At 43.0% G+C, this 20367-nt stretch overlaps 1 protein-coding gene across 6 annotated transcripts in view; it reads left to right on the top strand.

The window, feature by feature from the left end:
• The window catches only part of rapgef2b (Rap guanine nucleotide exchange factor 2b), a 92356-nt gene that overhangs the window by 59941 nt on the left and 12048 nt on the right, over positions 1-20367 (top strand). For 5 of the 6 annotated variants that reach the window (XM_029511829.1, XM_029511832.1, XM_029511831.1 and 2 more), the window contains 10 exons: positions 9428-9559; positions 13651-13828; positions 15392-15528; positions 16280-16438; positions 17027-17179; positions 17363-17527; positions 17706-17813; positions 17908-18111; positions 19655-19763; positions 19983-20259. In XM_029511829.1, coding sequence (XP_029367689.1) covers positions 9428-9559; positions 13651-13828; positions 15392-15528; positions 16280-16438; positions 17027-17179; positions 17363-17527; positions 17706-17813; positions 17908-18111; positions 19655-19763; positions 19983-20259 — 1622 coding nt within the window. The remainder of the gene's footprint in view (positions 1-9427; positions 9560-13650; positions 13829-15391; positions 15529-16279; positions 16439-17026; positions 17180-17362; positions 17528-17705; positions 17814-17907; positions 18112-19654; positions 19764-19982; positions 20260-20367) is intronic. The other variant, XM_029511833.1, reaches the window with a different exon arrangement.

The raw sequence follows: 20367 nt of genomic DNA, 5'->3' as shown, positions 1-20367 counted from the left end.
CACATCAAACAATAATTTTTCTGTTGGATTGACCTATTGAGAAACCAAGCAGCAGTATTAATGCTAACATTGTTTTTTTTACTCTACCAACACGGAAAGGACAAAACAATAACCATAACAGAACGATATAGAGGGCAAAGGTTTGACAGCAAAATGCCATACAGGAGAAATAAAAAGTAAATGTCACTTCTTGCTGATGTGCTGCTTTATCTTTGAATGCATCCTGACAGCTTTAGTAATATCAACTCCAGCTTTGTGTTTGGTTGTGGACTGAATTGCTGCTTATTTTCTGACATGTAGGTCTGCTGTTTATTGTCCTGGTCGTCCTTTTAACACGTTGTTGTTTTTTTTTTTCTCGCCTCACTCATATTATCTCCTTCTGTCAGGAGACCTTCAGATATAGGACCACTAAATATCCAGAGTCTCTATTGGCCTGGCCTGCCACCTGAGCACGCGCGCGCACCCACACACACACACACACACACACCCACACACACACACACACTCACTCTCCCTCCTCCTCTATTGTGATGTTGTTTATTTGATATTTGATGCTGTGACAGTGACGCTGCTGTACATTGTAGTTTCAGCCGAGTGAAGGTGAAGTGGGGGGGGGGTGTATTGCCACTTTTACTGTCTCTCTCTCTCTTTTACAAACACCCCCTCCTCCCCACCGTTGCCTCATCCTCATCCTCATCCTCCTCTTCCATTTCGCCATGTCTCGCTGCGTCCGTCGCCACAGCAACTGAGGGCCCCAGAGGGTGTGTAGGGGGGCGGATGGGCGGGTGTGTGATTAGTTGGGTGCGGGGGGCTCGTGCTCACCCAGTTGCCATGGCTATTCCAGCTGAGTTATGGTGACGGAGTGACATCATCGGCGTCAGTCTCCCATGTTTCTCTGCTGCTGGCCCATTTTGAGCCATTTTCTTCCTCCCTGCCTCCTTCTCCTCGTTTCATCTCTTTACTCCTTAACTCCAGAAATGATGCTGCTCTTTCTCTCCCTCTTTTACTTACACCCTCTCAAGAGGAAGTGCTTCTGTCTCCGTTTCTGTCTCTCCGCCCAGGAAATGGCTTTCCTTCATGCAGTTACTATGCCAACCAGCTCCAGCCGCTGTCTTGTGCCGAAGTGAGCGTGATAATGGCATTACTGGCACTGTGCTGCTCTCCTCCCTCTATCTCTCCATCCTTAGATCATCCATCCATCCATCCATCCATCCATCCATCTATCCCTCCGCCCTGTCACTCTCCTCTGTATCCTCCCAACACTTCTCTGCAGCTCCCGCTTGTCGTTTTGCCGTGTTTCATCTCATTTCATCTCTCCATCTCATCTCTCTCCCTCACTTTCAGTTTCTCAGCCGCCCTTCTCCTCTTTCCATCCCTCCATCCGCGCTGGGGGCGTAGTGTACCCTCCAGAGGAGCCACAGCCACCGCGGCCGCTCTTACAGCGTCACTGTCAGGGCAGGGAGGAGGTCCTTACTGCCCCGACGCCCCCAACCCTCGCCCCACATCTACCCCTCTTCCCCTCCTCCACCCCTGACACACATACACACATCCCCCTGCCCCCGTCCCAAACAAACCTCTGGCTTCACCGTACAAAACCTCGGCGGAGGCTGCAGGCGTCTCGGTCTTCAAATAATCTAATGGTGCATAAAGGCGTTTGTGTGTGCGTGTGTTTGCGTGTGTGGCTTTACTTCAGAGAGAGAGAGAGAGAGAGAGAGAGGGAGGGAGGGGAGAGAGAGATAGAGAGGCAACGCGGAGGGAGCAAACGTGAGTGAAAGTGTTGTCAGCCATTTTTCTCATCATCATCTTCTCTTTTTTTTTTTTTTTTCCTTTTTCGGCTTTATTATCGGAGCCACGGCCGGCTGGAGATGTGAATGTCAAGTGCGCGGAGAGAAGACGCTTTTTCCCTTTGCTTGGATAAAACGATATCTATATATTATATATCACTATATATATATATAAATATATATGGGATATATATATATATATATATATATATCTTCCCCCTCCTCTTCTGTGGTTTTAAGATATTTCTGTGGGAAGCAGCGGGGAGGCTGGAATAAACGCAGAAGCTGCCGCTGCTTTGGAGAGTAATCAGGCCGAGGAACAGCGGATACTCCCCAAACTGTCAAGCCAGAGAGTCGGTGCAGCCGAGGGAGGGGAGAGGGCAGGTGGCTGGAGGAAGATGGGGGTCTCTGCTGAGGCATAGAGCAGGTCCGGGATGTTAGATTTTAGCCCGGCAAACATTTTTTCATTATGAAACCATTAGCAGCGTCAGACAGCAATGGAGTCCCGAGCCAGCAAGATAAAACCCCGGTAAGTAGCCTATCGACGTGCAATGCCCCCCCCCCACCCCCCCATCCTCATTTATGACCCACTAGATATGATTACTGGCCGTATAATGGACGTGCATTGGATTTCTATCGAGCCTGTGCAGGATGAATGGACGCAGGGCAGGCCAAGGACGAGCCTCGGAGCTGAGCATGTTGATCAGGGCTGGTTTGTGTGTCAGTGTGTTGTACTAGAGAAACGGCCGCCATGTGCTTGCTGTCACTCACGCGCGCAGACACGCGCACGCTCGCGTGAATATTAACTATGGACTTGGTCATACGGGCCTCGTCGGCAGCTAACGTAGGCTGGTGGATGATTTAAAGATCGGCAGGTCAACCAGACGCACTATCGACCTCATAGAGGCTATAGGCTAATAGATTTGTTTTTTTTCTTTGATTAAAGACACACACACACACACACACACACACACACACACACACGCGCAGTTTGCAGATCGCTGTGTGTTTAACGACCCGACGTCTCTGCCCACGTTATGTTTAACAACGCAACGAGCAGACAATATTTGATTGTAAGTTCATAAGACGTGACCGTGAAATGAACCACATCAGCCAATCAGCCGCTCCAGGTGCCTTTTTTTTTTTTGTACCGAAGAAGAAGAAAAAGGGGAGAAAAAAAAAAAACAGGCATTTGATCTGAGCTTTGAAGAGAGGTGATGTCATGTGTGCAGACACGAAGCTGCCCCTAAATTCACTTATCACACCTTTTCGCCTCTGTGAGCCCGGTTTAGTGTAGTCTATGTATGTATGTATTTCTTTGTTATTAATAATAATATTATTATTATTATTTATTTGTTTATTTATTGGAGGGGTCCACGCTGATGAACCCCTCCGTTTGGCCGGTGGCGCTGTCCGTGGTGCTGGAGGCAGCCTGACTCTCCGGGCCGATCTGATCTGCACTTGAACGGTGAACGGATTGATCGGCTGTCAGCGCCGCTGGCATCATTCACACACCGGGACCACACACACACACACACACAGCTGATAATGCTGTAAATCAAACTGATGGACGGTTCTTGGATCACGGAGCACAGTTGCCGAACAACAAAAAAAAAATCACCTTAATATTCCTATAATAGTCATAGATGTGTCACTGTTGACGATATATTTCATCCACACTGCACACAGTTTTTGCAGCTTCCTTTATTGAGGCCTTGCAGGGCCAGCAAGAATCTCTGCAGATAGAAGCATCCTCACTTTCTATAACCTTTTATATTCAATTCAGTCTTTTATTTTTATTTATGCTCATTTCATGAAAGTCATTAATATTTCTTTAGTTTTCCCCCCCAAACTAAATAGTTAGAGGCGCAACGCTATTTGTTTATCATTCATATGTGGCCAAAAGCAGCTCTTTAAAAATGAAACTGTCTCCATGTCTGGAAGCCTTTTTGTGTCTTATGTAAAGTAGTTTCCTGTTTATTACATGTGCAACACAAATAATCATGTGTTGCTTTGTCTTGACTAAACTTAATGTTAGTAAGCTCAAGGGCTTTAACATCTGTACACGGTGCAGTTCTAATTGGTGTGCTGACACTGACTGTAGCTTTATAGCACATTTTTTAAGGCATTGCTTGGCTGATATGGATAAACCTCCATAATCTATAGATGCAAGGGCGTGTTCTGTCATTTGAGTAATCCTCCTTTTGCAAAAAAAAAGAAAAGAACATCTTTCAGCATAGATTGGACTGGTCTTCCAGGAATATATCAAAATCACAAAGCCACTTGGGTATTAGGCACTATACACACTCAGAATAGCCTTCAAGTTTTTATTATGTTCATTATTATAGATAGTTTTAACAGGAGACAGTAAAAACAGCAAATGTGCCTTCAACCTGCACATCATTCTAGTTCAAGAGTTATTACCGGCATGGTTACAGTCTATTATCGATCCAACGATGATTAAAGTCCAACATAGACGCACCTTCAGTATAATTAAAGTAGCCAGCAGGTTAATAACATAGTAATTACATAAAAACCATCCTTAATGGGTTTAACAATCGCCCCACTATCCAACTTCATTTTCTATCTTTACTCTCAATCTCGTCTCCCACCCCCTTCGTTTCTTTTCTGTTGTCTTATGTTCTTAGCATATATATTGAAGCTTGGGTAAATATTAATTTAGCCCAGCAGGAACCCACTGTGGGTAGAGTCAATAATGCCACCATATCCTATTACAGTAATGACATCACCTCGGTAGGCACATGACCATTGGCTGCAATGTGTTAAATGCCCATAATGCTTATCTGTTTTTCTCTGAAGGCCTGCGAATTCAGTTTTTACTGCTGCATTTTATCTTCACTGCAACCAAACACATGTTGACTTAGTATGTCACAGTACAATTCAACTTGATTTATCAGCGTTTTATGGAACTTGATGGCTTCGTGTTCTGCTGATAGCTTGACCTTGTCTGTAATTGTAAGACCAAATGTTGTGTTCTTGCTGGGCTAAGAAAATAAATCAAATGGAAATTGCAGTCAGCGACTCGACACTGAGAGCTTTCTTTGATTTACCTGACATGTAAATACGATAAATGTCATAACTTATCAGCCTTACAATAAAAACTTCCTCTACTAAAGACACGGCAAACTTAAACTTTTTTAAAGATGTATTATCTGTCGCACTTCCACCAATTCTGCCTTTTACAGCAAGTGACATCTGGAACAACTTGTAAAATCAGTCCTGCGGACTGTGTTTATCATTATAGGTAATCATCTCTCCCTGACTTACTGCTGGCCTGTGTGATGTTGACTGGTGGAGCAGGAACTAGGAAGAGGAAAGCCCAGAGAGCATATCAGGCCCATTTAATCAGACACCCCGCTGAAAGGGTTTTAATCTCTTGATCTGTGAGGCTCGGGAAAGCGAGAAGGTGCCACTATGGTCGGGGAAAACTCTCTGACATGTGTGATGTCTCTTTAAAAAGCAGACAAAATGAATAGCAAGACTGAATTCAGAAAGAAAGGGGAAAAAACACATTTGTCATCTTTTGATAAATAATTGAAACCTATTAACCTAACAATTTAAGTTTGAGTGACTTTAGCAAAAGTGAGACTCCGTGAAGAGTCTGGAAGGCATTTCTGAGCGTGGCCCCTCACAACATTGGCCGTGTAGTGTGCATGCACAAACTCACCCCGCAGTACATAAAGGCGGTAAAGAGATTGAGAGCCAGCCAGCGCGTCCATCCAGGGCTTCCAACCAGCAATCTAGGTCATTAGGTCTACAGTGTAATTTAAGGAGCACCACATCTGCTCACATGTAGGCAGGACTGAATGTTGTGGCTCGGGCATTAGAGGAATGCTTAATCCTCCTGTGACAGCTGATATACGCATTTTCAGCTCGCGCTTCTGCAGAGTTCACATCATTTGCTTTTGTGAGAACACTGAGTTAGTAGAGAAGGCATACAGGAAGGCGTATATAAGGTAGGAGAATGATCATACGTTTGGTGTAGCAGTCATGTTGAGCTTTGTTAGACTTTTACATTTAGCCAATTGTGTGTTATTTCTGACACCACAGATCGATCTGGGGTTAACAGTGCACGGTGCATGCATTGCTTTGTTGTTCCACTAATTCAGAAAGCTTAATTTTGTTGTGATGGCATCCGTCTTGGCCCAATTTCTTGCATGCCATTGGGTGGAATAGGTCAATGGACCACATGTTTGTGGACTGAATGGACCCTGGTTTATTGACCAACAGACTGATGACCCAAATGAGTGGAGAGAAAGGATTAAGTGTTTATTATCCTCTCCCTTTATCCTTCTTTCCTGCCCTCCCTTTATCTCTCCCTCTGTTCATGAGGATGGGCTTATTCGTGGGGGTGATTTTACGTTGTTGGGGTTTTGTTTTTTTTTTGTTGGAAGAGGTGGGACTGTTTCTGGCTGGTTGTGGAAACCAGCAGGGATATTAGTATTGACATGTTGACCACTTCAGTGCTGGCTGGAAGGCTGTATCGACAAACTCCACATGACTGGTCCTGTACTCTCAATAATGAGAATATTCAATTCATTTCCTCCTTGTGCACTCCCACTTATTGACCATGTATCTAAAATGTTAAGAACAGCTGAACATTTAGGGAATTACCTGGCCTTAAATTTTTGTTTTATTCCAGTTACTCTTTATTTAGTTTGACTAGCTACAGCATGTGCTTATTCAGTTGACTTGGAAATAGCTTGACTTGGAATAGTAGCATCGTAGCTGCAATGCACAATAACGCACAAGCATAGCTGTGCTGTATTTCTTGTAATGTAATATACAAAATGCTTTTTTACATCAGGAGACCTTTACCTGGAGAAGGCCAATAAAATTAAATTTTAACTGAATCCAGAAAGTATCCCCTGTCTGACTGAAAATTCTGAACAAAAGCTGCACATTAATAAAACTTTACCAGGTCAGATCATTGTTGGTTTTTCTTTCATTGGACATATTCAGTAAAATCAGTGTTGTTCCCAAAACTCATGAGAAGTGAGTGTGAAACGTTCATTGCATTATTTATCACAATATTGTACAGCCAGTGATAATAACATGGATTCCAGCTTGAGGCAGCCAGAGTGAAGTCAACCAGACCAGGGGATGGGAAAAAGTAGCCTTTTGGTGGGGGGGGGGGTGTTAGTGACTGGCTGGCCCCTCTGGTCGACCATTTTGGTTGGTGCAGCCAGCCAGATAATTAAACGTGATGGCAATCTTTGACACAGTGTAATCACATCACACCTCGGTGCCACAGGAGCTGCACTGTCTGGCTCTCAGTCTCTTGTCTCTGACACATAAAAGCACTTGGTGAATACATGTATCTCATATCCTAATTTTTCCTCACAATCAGCTCGGAGAAACTTGCGATTCCTTCGTGAATATTGAGAGGTCTCTTAGTCCAAACCGACGCCTCCAAAACTCCTTAATTAAGCCATAATGCAGAGGAGCCGCAGTGGCTGGTACGATGGACCTTTTTCCTCGAGTTCGGTCAAGAGCAGGTGATGGCTCCAACCCATTTACTTGCAAATGAACCTCCCCAAGATTTATTTCTATCCAGCCTATTCCATTTGTCATCCAAGTTAGACTTCATGCTGTCTCAGCTGCTGAGACCGATTTCCAAAACTGAGTCTGTGTAGTCATTCACAGCCTTAAAGTGCATGTGTGATGCTGACACCCAGACTACTTTCGTACAGAGACCATCTTAACTTTTACAGATGAGACGCACTGAAAGCCTTGATAGTCACTACACAATTTATCCAATATCACCGTCTCAGCAGGCTTTAGTAGGCGGGGAAAGAAAAAACATTGTTCAAGGTTTTCATCATCCAGAGGAAGACTTGAATAGTCACTCATAAATTAAACTCCAAATCGTGTTTACTATCCACATCTGAAATTATAAAGCATGTAAAGGACTATAAACTCCCTCTTAAGATGTTTAGATTTGGCTCCGATCTGAACAGAGATGAATGAAACAGCCTAGTTAAATCAGCCACATTTGACTTTTAGGTGTAAAAATGTAATATTGATGATCTGCCACAGCCAGAAGAGGAGCTGAAAGTAGTTCAGAGCAGTCTCCCTGCTGAGGATCAAATATATATTGGTAAATAAAACATTTAAGCCATAAAATATTCACATCTATAGACCCCATGAACCAGTTTACGCAGTTTGATTAAATTCATAATTCACCCCTCCAGGTTTATAGTCAGAAATTATGGATTTCACTTTAAAAGAAAATATATTGTACACTTTAAGAATAATATATAAACTATAATCATCATTAAAAACGTTGTTTATATTTGCTTGACATTCCCACATAGCAAGTTGTTAAAATATTAATATTTTAAGAGTATAAAATAGGTTACCAGTGATGTTTACTGTGTTTGTGAGTAAAAATTTATAAATAATAATAAATATTTCTTTAGAACCAAAAATAGTTTTTGATGAATATTTGAATCAGTCATCAATCTACTGAATATTAACATCCAGCATTATATTGTATCCTGTCCTAATGTCTAACCCTCAATAATAATAATAATAATAATCTTGAAAAATTACTTCATTTTTAACAAATTTTGAAAACTGGTTAAACTGTTTTGCTGTTCAGCTCCTCAGCTGCCTCCTAAAGTTTTATTTGCACACTTCTAATGTATTTTACATTACAGGAGTCAGATGGCTCATTTAAAATATGGCTAATTACGTTGGGACTTCCTGGTACTTCGTACAGTGTGAATTACTCAGAGGGGTTTCCCCCATTACTGCCTGGAGTTTATGTAGATTAACGAGTTTCACGCTTTAATTAGGGTATTTCCTTGATGTATGCAGTGCTGCTTGTTTGTTTGCACAGTTCATGAAAGGAGTTCCGGTGCATTTAACCGCTGAAGGCAGATATCTGCTAGTATGCAAGAGAGAAAAAAAAGTTTTGGTGTCAGTTCAGTTCTTTTACTTTGTCACTTTTAAAGTAAGAATCTAAGGTGGTGGTGGTGTTTTGTTTTTTGTTTTTTTTTACTTTTAGATTTCCCTTTTGACACTTAACTAATGAAGGGGTGCTCTTTGTCAGCGCCATCAGTGTTTTAGGCAGATTCCATGAAGTCAGATGATTTAATTTAAGACTTGTCCACTTTTGTTTCTTCTTTGATAATGAGTTGTATGTAAATTTGAGCTCATACAGAGCGGCTAATTAAGTTTTGGGTTTTATTTTCTTCTCTTCAAATTGGATAATCACACCAAATAGAATAAAGACACAGACAGATCCTCCAACCAACATTTATTTCATTCTATTTTCCATTTAACTCTTGAGGAGACATATTTTTGTTGCTGGTGTGTAAATCAAGTGCAAAACTGCCGTTGACTAACTCACAACTCACCAGAAAATGTACTAAATCATACGAAGGCCAACAGATTACCGCAGTGACTTTGAATTATAAAACAGGGCAGAAATACAGCAAAGTCCAAGCAGGGTTTACGGGTCATGAATCCAGACAAACTGAAGCACATCATGCTGCCAAGTGTGTTTCCTAACGCCCGGCCGTCAGCACGAGCGTCAGTGTGAGTGGCCAGTGGTGGCTGCTGAGCCGACTGATACTGACCATCTGTGTGTATGTTGTGTGTGTGTGTATGTGCAGCTCCCCGCAGACTTCAGCAGACTTCACCTGGCCGACGGCTTGCACCCACAGGTGACCCACGTCTCCTCCAGCCACTCAGGATGTAGTATCACCAGCGACTCTGGAAGCAGCAGCCTGTCAGACATTTACCAGGTAAGGCCTCCCCACCTCGGTGCTGGATCCCCAGCTTGGACTCCCCTGGAGAGCTGAGTAGGTGCTGCAGCTCATTAACTACTAGTTAGCTGATGGAGTAATAAAGCTGGTCATGTGAGATTAAACACCAGTAAATGTTGTTAAGGGTTAGTGTCCAAGTGCCGGTATGCACATTTTGTTTCCCTCAGTCTTTGTGCTATGCTGAACTAACAGCCTCCAAGCTCCATACTTACTGTACAATCATGCATTTGGTATGTCTTGAATCGTAAATCTGTAGTTCTAAAAATGTCAAACAGTTTTCCCTACAGTGGTTTTCTGAATTAGTTCATGGGTAATGCTGAGTGAGAGAAACAAATGACACAATTTTTGGTGTAAACACAACCGTTAACCGATGTTTCTAACCCACACAGTGTGGGAGAATGAAATACAGCTAAATTAAAGCCCGGCTCAAAAAATGTTCCTTCTTGAAACGACAAACGTACCTCTGGGAGCATGAGGTGGTCTCATTTAGAAGGATACTAAATTTTTAGGACGGACTGTAAATGCTGCCGGTTAAGCTATAAACCGCTAATAGGGCACCGTCGCCGATCAGAAGATGATTAGCAGACAGGCTTGTGGATGCAAGCAGGTGGTCCGGTCAACATCCCGACCCCAGCTGTGCCTCCTCACCTCAAAGCAAATGTACAGGACTCCCAGGAAGCTGTGACGTTCAAATACGGTGCGATACGGCGTCTCGACATGAAATTACGTGGTTTGGGGTGAAGGAAAGGTAAAGTAAGGCAGAAGAAGGAAAAGAAAAAGTAACACACACGTATAAAATATAAACCAACTGAATAGAACACATGTACACAATTTCTCGTGACTATGGACGTGCCCCAAACAGTACAACTAATCCTCTTAACACAGCACACTCACCCCATTGGCTCCCACTTCTGTCACCTGCTGTGTGCCTTTTTGTGTGTGTGTGTGTTTTTATGTATGTGCATGTGCTAGAAACAATGCTGGAGGGGAATTGGTCAGAATGACTTAGTTTTTTGGTTTTTGGGTTTGTTTGTTTGTTTTTTCCACACTTCTTTCCGGCTTGTGTTTGTGTGTGCAGGGACTTGAACATGTCTGAATACAGCCTTATAAGAGTGTGTGAATGTGTCGGTAGAGGTGTGTGTGTGTGTGTGTGTGTGTGTGTGTGTTTGGGCATGCTGTCGCTGGCTGGGGCAGGTTGAACAGGCTTGACTGTCCCCAGTCTGTGATCTTGGTCTTAGTGCCATCTGCTATCATTTCTCTGGCAGCCTCCCGATATCCCTCTCTCCTTCTCGCTCTATGACTCTCCCACACACTCTCCTGTTTCCTTTTCCGAAACTGCTTTCTGATGGCCAGAACTACCCCAACACTTCACTCTTAACTTCTCTCTTTGGTGTTTCACCCTTTCTCTTTCCATGATCAAACTTCTCTACTGAGCTCAGTGGTGATTTTCTTAATTGTGTGCTTGTGCCACATCTGGAACTTTTTTTTTTTTTCTTTTCCCTGCTCAAGTATGCAAATTGTTTTTGTGTGTGTGTGTTCACTATTTGAATTTAGAGCTTTCTTTCTTTCTTTTTTTTTTTTTTTTTTTCCAATCATGAGAAAATTAGTCATAAGCTGAATATGTCTGGGAACTGTTAGTTGGATAAAACAAGATGCTTGTGTGTCACTTTCAGCTCTTGAAAATGTGTTTTATGACCTTTTATTGGCAGAATTTTTGATTATTACTTTGAAGAAAATTTGTGATCGACCAGTGAAATAGTGTCGACTTTTGACCCTGTGCCACTACATATTTTATGGTGCAGTTATTCTCATTTTAATCACCTCCTGAACCCTCAGATTTATCTCAACACCATTTGAGGTAACTACTGCACCACCACCGTAATGAAAATGAAGTGACTGTGCTTAAATAAAAACTCTGAAGGGCTGAACAGCTGATCACACTCCCCTCCTCCATAACATTTGGACCACTGAGATTCAGCACACAAAATTAAAACGTGAAAGCATTAAAAATTGAGAGAAGAATAAAATTAATCGCTTACTATCCAAGGGTACCCAGCTGGCTTCCTCATGCTGTTTGTATAATATGATGTGTGTTTTTAAGGTTTCAGAGTTAATAATAGAAACTACTGGATCACCATTGGAGCTGCTTTTTGAATAAACACTTGCTTTACTCGAGACCAGAGGAAGGTGAAGGTGCAAAGGAGCATGGTGGTGGTGCATTCAAATAACAGAGAATATTGCATTTTTCAATATTTAGCTGATTCTGTTTGAAGACTGACTGCAGATACAGCAGACTGAAGCAGGATATGAGGAGGAACAGATAATTTTCACGTCACTGCCAACATGGCGCACTGTTTTGTGTGTGAATAAATCATGAAATTGGTCCTTCTGAAGGACTTTGAAAGCATTGATCCAAGAATAGCCCTGATGAAATATTAACAGCACCTGACTTGCCCACTGACTCTTAATGCTTACTGCACATTTATGGATTTTTGATGCATACATGACACGAAAACAAGCCTGTGCATGAATACAAAGGCAAAGAGATAGCCTTTGCTGAAATGCATCTAGCTGCCTTACAGATTCTAACAAGTTGCCTCAAAGTGGTGTCCGAAGCATTCTCTTCCTCTGTTCACATCAAAAGGAGAGACTGTAAAGGAATATATGCATCCTCATGTATCTTTTGCTGGTTTATGTCTGTCCCCTAACATGTAACCTGCAGATAAAGACTGGACCTGTTTAGTCTGTCACATCTGTTGAAAATGGACAATGAAGTTGCAAATATCTGGTTTGATAAGTTTGAGATTTGTGTGGTGAAATTCTTCCATTTTCAGATTTCTTTACACAGTTCATCAATGCCTGTTTATTTGTTTAAGTTTGGGATGGAATATATAATACTGCTTGAGTTGTTTACTGCGCCTCAGTTCATCTGACTTTCTGGAGAGCCGCACACACACACCCGTATCATCTTTGCAGACCTTGTGTGGCCCCACCCACCGCTGGTGCCCAAATGGCCACTCAGACACTGGCTTGAATCTTTAATGAGCCTTTTGCATGTGGCGTTTGAGGAGAAATGACATAGGGTTTGTTGAGAGACTGGGTATGGAGAGCTTTGAAAAATTAAAGCCAGACTGTCAGCCTGGGAGGTGAAGATGCGTCTGGCTCTGGGATTTTGTGGACATTTTGCAAAGGCAACGTTTTCTTCTCTGTCTATTAAGAAGCTTGAGGTCGAGCATCATACTGAGGTAAGAGTGGCTGGATGACAGGGCTCTTATTTAAATTTTTTTGGGCTTTGGTGTACGTATAAGAAGATTTCATGTTGTGAAGCAAAAGCTTGAACCAGGCGATGTGCCCCCTCTGTTATCCACAGAAATACTTTCTTTGATTATACCAGAGGAACTCTGTTAGCATTATTCATGCACAAGTAATTGCATTACTTTCTATCATCTCCATTCATTTTCCTGGTTCCACACGTTACATCTTGCACTTTCAAAGAACGCGATCTGGCTGCGTGGCAGGCAGTGTTTGCTGTGGGGGAGAAGAAAGGAAGGTTGGGAGTTAATTAGCTTGGTACTATGCATAACAGACTGTTTGGTATGCAGCATTGATACCTGTCTTTTTCATGCTGTTCTGAATAGATATCATCCATCTCATGAAATGGGTCAAATCTGCACAGCAGCTTTACAGAGGCTTGTGAAAATGCAGCTTGTTGCAGAGGATGTCTTTATGGTGAAATGATTTCAGCGGCGTGCAGGTTGCGCTGCACCTCTCTGTCTTTATTTGGCTGAATTTTTACAGTGTTTGATTTGCATCAGTGGAACATGAGTTGGTGAGGGGCTTGGTCAGGAGCTCCTAGTAATTTTAATCAGAATGCAGGTTTATTCTTTTGCTCAGAGATGTGGCTTGCCGTAGCCTCAATGGACTCGCTGGTCATTGCACAGATTTGAACTTTGACCTTGGCAATGGGACAGCCAGATGCATTCTGCCAACCGCCGTCGTTGGGTAGAGACACCAAATCCTTCGGCATGTGTCTCACCAGTCAATAAGTCTCATTTTATTCTTCTTCTTAGGCCACAGAGAACGAACCAGGTGACATGGACCTGAGCGGCCTGCCAGAGACCGCCGTCGACTCCGAGGAGGACGATGATGAAGAGGACATCGAGCGAGCGTCGGACCCCCTCATGAGTCGGGACATCGTGCGGGACTGCCTGGAGAAAGACCCCATGGACCGGACTGATGATGACATAGGTGAGCACCCAGTTAAGGTTTTATTGCCTCTGTTTTTCTTTGTGCTAAACAGACAATGTTTGCATCCCAAATGAACATATGAGTTACACAACCGTGAATACGGCTGTTTGGCTGTACGATTCACTTCAAATAAATCCATCCGATTTTTGTGCGAACACGACAGTGTAAGAGTAGTGTAAAACAAAGACACCAGTAAAAACGCGCCGCTCTCAGCTGGGACAATAGTTGTCCCAATTTTAGATGAATTTGGTGCTCTATAAAAGCCACACCCTCCCTTCTTATTTAAATCGGTCAGAGTGAATTTACGTAGGTCTGAAGTGCTCTCATTTAGGGTGTAAGCCTTTGAGCAACAAAGAGCCACATCAGCCCTACAGTATCATATCCCTGAAAGCCGTGACTCAACTCCAGTGATCATGATGGGCCTGTTCAAAGAGAAATAAGTACACCTTCTCTGAGCTTTGCTACAGATGTGGACTGAGGGGATGATAATGCGTTGAATGCAGAGACAGTAAGAAACAGTGCCAATCCCTCCTCCCTCTTCCCCTCGCAGCTCCCGCCACCACGCGCCCCTCCCTCTGCCAGCAGGCTTTTCTAGGTCACCACGGCACATCCTTTCGCCTCACCTCTCCCAGGACATTAAACTTTCAATGTTTCTGCAGCTTCACACACACAACGCTGTTGCCATGCCAAGCACAGGTCAGGGCTGAGCAACAGACTGCTGCTGACCAGTCAGCAGAAGTGACCTGGATTATAGATTGTAGATGATGGCAGGAGACATTTAATTTAAACAATAAATATGACCATATTCGGTTATTCAAGCCAATCCAAATACGTCCATCTCTGCAGGTACTCTGCTTGTGAAGTCTTGATGATCTTCACTTTTTCAGGGATTTTAGCCTCACACAGGATATGCAGCTAGTTGCATCAGGCAGATTACAAATTGAAGGAAAATCCTGAAAGATTCTGGGACAAATCAGATAACAATTCCCCATCCATCAGGCATGAAGGGTCACTGAATAATTTGATGATTCGCCATCATCAGATCTCCACCAAGCTGACTGACTGCACTCTCCGCTCCGTTTTTGGGCGGCGTTCATCTCTCCAGTAGCACTGAAGCTGCTCTGGCAGCTTGTGGTGGACCGACGCCTCAATCTGTTATCCATCTGTACCTCTAGGGACGTGTGAGAAAATGTGTTTTTTGGGTGAATAGAACCTTTAAATTGGGTTTGTCACTGACGGAGCACTGACGGATTTCAATGGACGTCTCCTGTGAAGTCGCACAGAAGTCAATGAGTAAAGTGTCAGCAATTATTCTTGGCTTGCATTGAAAGTTTATGTCAATGAAATTGATATTTAGCTTTATGTCCTCCTGATAATGATTCCTGTCTCAGATATTGATTGTGGTGATGATGCTCAGCGTCCAGCTCATGTCGTCCTGGCTCAAAGCGAGGGTGGCACAGTCCTGCCAAGAGCACTGCCACGTCCTCTTTCTCTCCTCTGGGTGTCAAGACTGTTAACCCTTCCTCAACATCCTCCACTGTCTCTCTTCTGTCTTTCTCACAGAGCAATTACTAGAATTCATGCATCAACTGCCAGCTTTTGCAAACATGACCATGTCAGTGAGGAGGGAGCTCTGCGCCGTCATGGTCTTTGCTGTGGTGGAGCGCGCTGGCACCATCGTTCTCAATGATGGAGAAGAGGTGTGTGTGACTTTGTCTTGCATATATTTGTATTTATTCACGCATCTCAGGAAGCTGAATCTTGGTCTCACCCCTTCACACAACTGAAACATTTTCCATTTGATGTGTTTTTTCTGCTCTATTAAACCTGAACGAGTGAACATCTCTTATCACCAGGCCTCAGTCGGATCCTTTAGGCAACTAAAGCAGGCATCATTTATTCTCTTTCACTCTGGCCAGGACATGAGGCTTCAAAGACAATTAGGTTTCTTTTGCCGTGAGCTATTCAAATAATAGAAAAAATAACTTGCCTCAAAAGCCTGAACACTTGAATGTCCAGTCATAGAGAATTCAGGGGTCATTGAGCATATTGTTGCTGTCTGCGTGAAAGCTATGAGTGATTGAAAAGATTGCCAGCTTTTCAAGAAACATACTTGGTTGCTCAAAATGATAGAAAGAATAGAAAAAACATTTCATTTCAATCAAGAAAGTTAGTTGTGTTTTGCTGGCCAGCTCTAATATTCTCAGGGCATTACTCTATCCCTCCGAGAAAAGTAAGAAACCATCTGTTGGGTGCAGCAGTCCCCTTGTAGTTTCAGCTTTTTGTTATTTTTGACAATAACTTTGAGTCATTAAGGAACAGCAGCTGTTGGGAATAATATTCGGTTTAACTTGATCTGATCTACAGAGCTAGAATTGTTTTTATTGTCTTTTTCAGTTCTCTGTTTTCTCCTTCCCTCATCTAACTGCTGTAATTTTGTCTTGTGGTCAGCTGGATTCCTGGTCAGTGATTCTGAATGGTTCGGTGGAAGTGACGTATCCAGACAGCCGGACGGAGATCCTGTGTATGGGGAACAGCTTTGGGGTGTCACCAACCATGGAAAAGGAATACATGAAGGGTGTGATGAAGACTAAGGTGGATGACTGCCAGGTAGGATCATATTATTCCCAAGGAAGGGACTGGGTCTGTTTGATATTAAGTCCAACTATGACCTACTTGTGCTGAAGACGTTTGCACTCATGACATTAAAAGATGTTTTGGAAAACTGCGTCTTCTTAAATGTGATGAGCAGCCTTCTTCAAGAGAGTTGGCCAACCGGATAATTAGGACGGTCACAGCAGGGTTTAGCAGGAATGAACGACTAAACAGTGGCATTAAATGCAATTAAGTGTTTTTCATCATGATGGGCTGAGCTCATCAGGCTTCATGATGAGAAGCCTGATTTTCAGATGAGAAAATCTTTACTACCGATTAGTGAAAGCCCTTTTTTGATAATTTATCTCACAGAATAGTACTTCAGTTGCTATGCAGAATTTATTTCTACTCAGTTGGTTTCAATTTCATTTTCATTTATGAGCTCCAGTCAGTTTCTCTGTGAGAGATTCATCATTCCCCAATCAAGTAATACAATTAACAGATCGAGAATTAAGGAGGAGGAGCAATAGACATCTAAAAAAAAAAGTAGAAGTGCAGTAATGTTGTCAGTCTTTAACCCTTGTTTTGTTTGATCTTGCCCAGTTTGTGTGCATAGCACAGCAGGACTACTGCTGCATCCTCAACCAGGTGGAGAAGAACATGCAGAAGGTCGAGGAGGAAGGAGAGATTGTCATGGTTAAGGAACATCGTGAACTGGACCGCACTGGCACCAGGAAAGGGCACATCGTAATCAAGGTGACAAATCAGCGTCCAGTTCATCTTCCTTTCTCCTAAATGCCAAAGATATATTTTGCCGGACTGACTATCAGCAGCATCAGACAGCTTAGTGTTTATGTCGATATATTCAGACAGATCTCACCTCACATCTCACATTCTGCGTGATATTAATACAAAGACTAATATAATGGTACGTTTTAGGGCACACCAGAGCGTCTCACCATGCACCTAGTGGAGGAGCACTCTGTGGTGGACCCCACCTACATCGAGGACTTCCTGTTGACCTACAGGACCTTCCTCTCTAGCCCCATGGTCGTGGGCAAGAAGCTCCTGGAGTGGTTCCACGACCCCAGTCTCAGGGACAAGGTATGAGCAGAGGGATTTTTCCTATAGCTGCTCGAACTGATGAAGTAAGATCACTGAAGACTGTTTCAATTAGTCAGAGTTGAACTGATCGGTTCCATGATGCTCGCTTAAAAACACACAGTTTATGAAATATAAGGTCGAAAAAAAAGCAATGTGCTGATTGTGTGATTTGCTCCAGGTTACACGGGTAGTCTTGCTGTGGGTAAACAATCACTTCAATGACTTTGAGGGTGATCCTGCCATGACTCACTTCCTGGAGGAGTTTGAAAACAATCTGGAGAAAGAAGTAAGTGTAACACATTTAAACTGACAAGTTCAATTTGATTCGTTTGATTTTACCAGTCTCACATCTGTGTGTTGTTTTTTTTTTATCACTGCAGAAAATGTGTGGGCACCTCAGACTGTTAAATATAGCATGTGCTGCTAAAGCCAAGCCACGGCTGGTGACACTGACCAAGCCCTCCAGGGACTCTCCACTGGCATTCAGCCTTCTGGGAGGTCAGGAGAAAGGTTTCCGCATCTTTATTGATGCTGTGGAGCCTGGGAGCAAGGCAGCAGAAGCTGGCCTTAAGCGTGGAGATCAGGTAAGATATTTGGCTCTTCACCACTGTGGATGGTGTGTTTGGTGTCTCACTTGAGGACACTTCATCATTGCATTACCATCCCAATCTACCTGTGAGCTGTTTTCCAGGTGATGCTTTTTTTTTTTTGGTCACAGTAAACATTGCTTCTGCTGTCTACAGTTTGTTAAAATCTTTGGAGCTCCTCTTCAGTTTCAGGGATTAAAAACTAGGAATACAGCTTCGGCAGTCTACATTTTTTTTTTTTTTTCCTTTCTGTCGGCTACTTGTGAGGCGATATCACTCCCGTCACACAGACCAGTACTTGAATTGATTACTTTTTTCCCAGTCTAAGTAAATTTTTGTTGTGAAATGGGTTTTACATTTTGCTCTTACTGGCATTAAAGGGCTTTTTGAAAAAGAAAAAAAAAAAAAGTCTACAATTGAACTTGCCAGTAGCTGCAGGCCTCCTATGTTGGCATTCTACTTGCAACTTGAATTCTCAGACATTTCCACACTCGGCAGTCCTCAGGGCTTTAAGCAAAGTCCCTTAATCCTTGAAACCATCCTCAGGGTGTGTGGATGCGAGTTAAGCCCTCTTGACTCCAAACATCCCCTGCAGCTGTTTCCCGAAAAGGAAGCAGAGAAGCTGACATCCTTGGACGCATTCACTCTCTTACAGCCACAACGGCGTCAATTACTGCCATCGTTCGCTCCGGACCGATCATTTCAAGGCTTTAGTGTTAATCTCAGTGGTTTTGTCATTGGGCCATTAGCAGCAGAAAACTTCAGCATCTCACTAATCGCTGCTGATCCCAAAACAGATGTTCGGTTTTGTAAGTTGGTCTTAATTAGCAGCAGAGGATGGACTGTTCCTGCACCACAGCCAAAGGTGACTTCCTTTTCCACTAAAGAGGAAGTCGCAAAGCCTACTGTAGTTGCTTCATTGTGTTTAAAGGCAAATACCCAACCCTTTCACAGAGGTCAAGCTGTGAAGACAATTTGAAGGCGGCGTGGCTGACGTTAATGTCAAACCCTGTGTCGGACTGAGTGTCGTGATGTACAGCACGCCAGCGTTTGGCAGTTTATCACCGGCCTTTGTTCACTGGATGATGTATAGTTCAGGGGTCATGGCAAGTTCCTTTTACTGCAAGGTTCAATACACATGCAGTTTGAAATGTGTGCTCAAGAGTGAGGCAGAGGAGTTATTCGCAACTGTATTTATTTAACTACACTGAAGTGCCACCTCTTATCTCTGGATGTTGTTTTATTCTTTATACAACATGATTAAAAGATGGGAGACAAAAACACTGATGTAAAAATGTAAAAGAAAATGTAGGTTTTTGTAGACTTGGCGGTACAATTTGTATTACATTTATCAGATTAATAGATAATTGTCTCACAACAAATCACAAGGAAATTTAGGAAAGGGAAAGTAAACTGCCATGAAAAAATACTTTCTAGCATCAGAATCAGAGGTAACTACAAAAACTACTGCATAATCCCTTCTGCTGCTTTGAGTAATCTTATGTTCAGTCAGTTATGAAGTCTTTTCCTCTCCCCACAGATCTTGGAGGTCAATGGGCAGAACTTTGAGAATGTCCAGCTCAGCAAAGCCAACGAGATTCTGAAGAATAACACCCACTTGTCCATAACTGTGAAAACAAACCTCCTAGGTAAGCGTTTTGATTCAAAGTCCAGAAAAAAATAAACTCTTTTGTTTGTATTTTTGAATGTATACTTTATATAGTGGACATTAAAAGCAGTATTTTGAAAAGAGGAACAGAAGAGCTGACAAGAACTCAATAGGTAGCCATTACTGACCCAATTTCAGTAATATCAAGAATGTGACTCCTCCCTTCATTGTTTTTGTTTTTTGTCTCTCCCTCCTCCAGTGTTTAAAGAGCTTCTAACGAGGCCAGAACAAGACCACGACTTGGATGGTGAGGAAGAGCATGACAGAAAGAACGGGGCACCCCACCTTCCAAAGATTGGAGACATCAAGAAGGCTAGCCGCTACTCCATCCCAGACCTGGCAGTGGATGTGGAGCAGGTCATGGGCCTGGAGAAGGTCAGCAAGAAGGCGAAGACCAACACAGTTGGTGGTCGCAACAAGCTGAAGAAGATCTTTGACAAAACGCTCACCAGCATCCTGCCTCCTAAACCATACAAGTAAGAACATATTGACATGAGCGATGACTTTTATTACAAGCAGAACGAACCATCCAAGCGGCCGGTGAGCTCTCCATGTTGACAGGTCTCGATGGTGGTGAATTACAC

The sequence above is a fragment of the Echeneis naucrates genome, chromosome 10, assembly GCF_900963305.1.
Source record: "Echeneis naucrates chromosome 10, fEcheNa1.1, whole genome shotgun sequence".
Classification (NCBI taxonomy): domain Eukaryota; kingdom Metazoa; phylum Chordata; class Actinopteri; order Carangiformes; family Echeneidae; genus Echeneis; species Echeneis naucrates.
The sequence above is the reverse complement of the archived record's forward strand: the minus strand, read 5'-3'. Positions and strand labels throughout refer to the sequence as shown.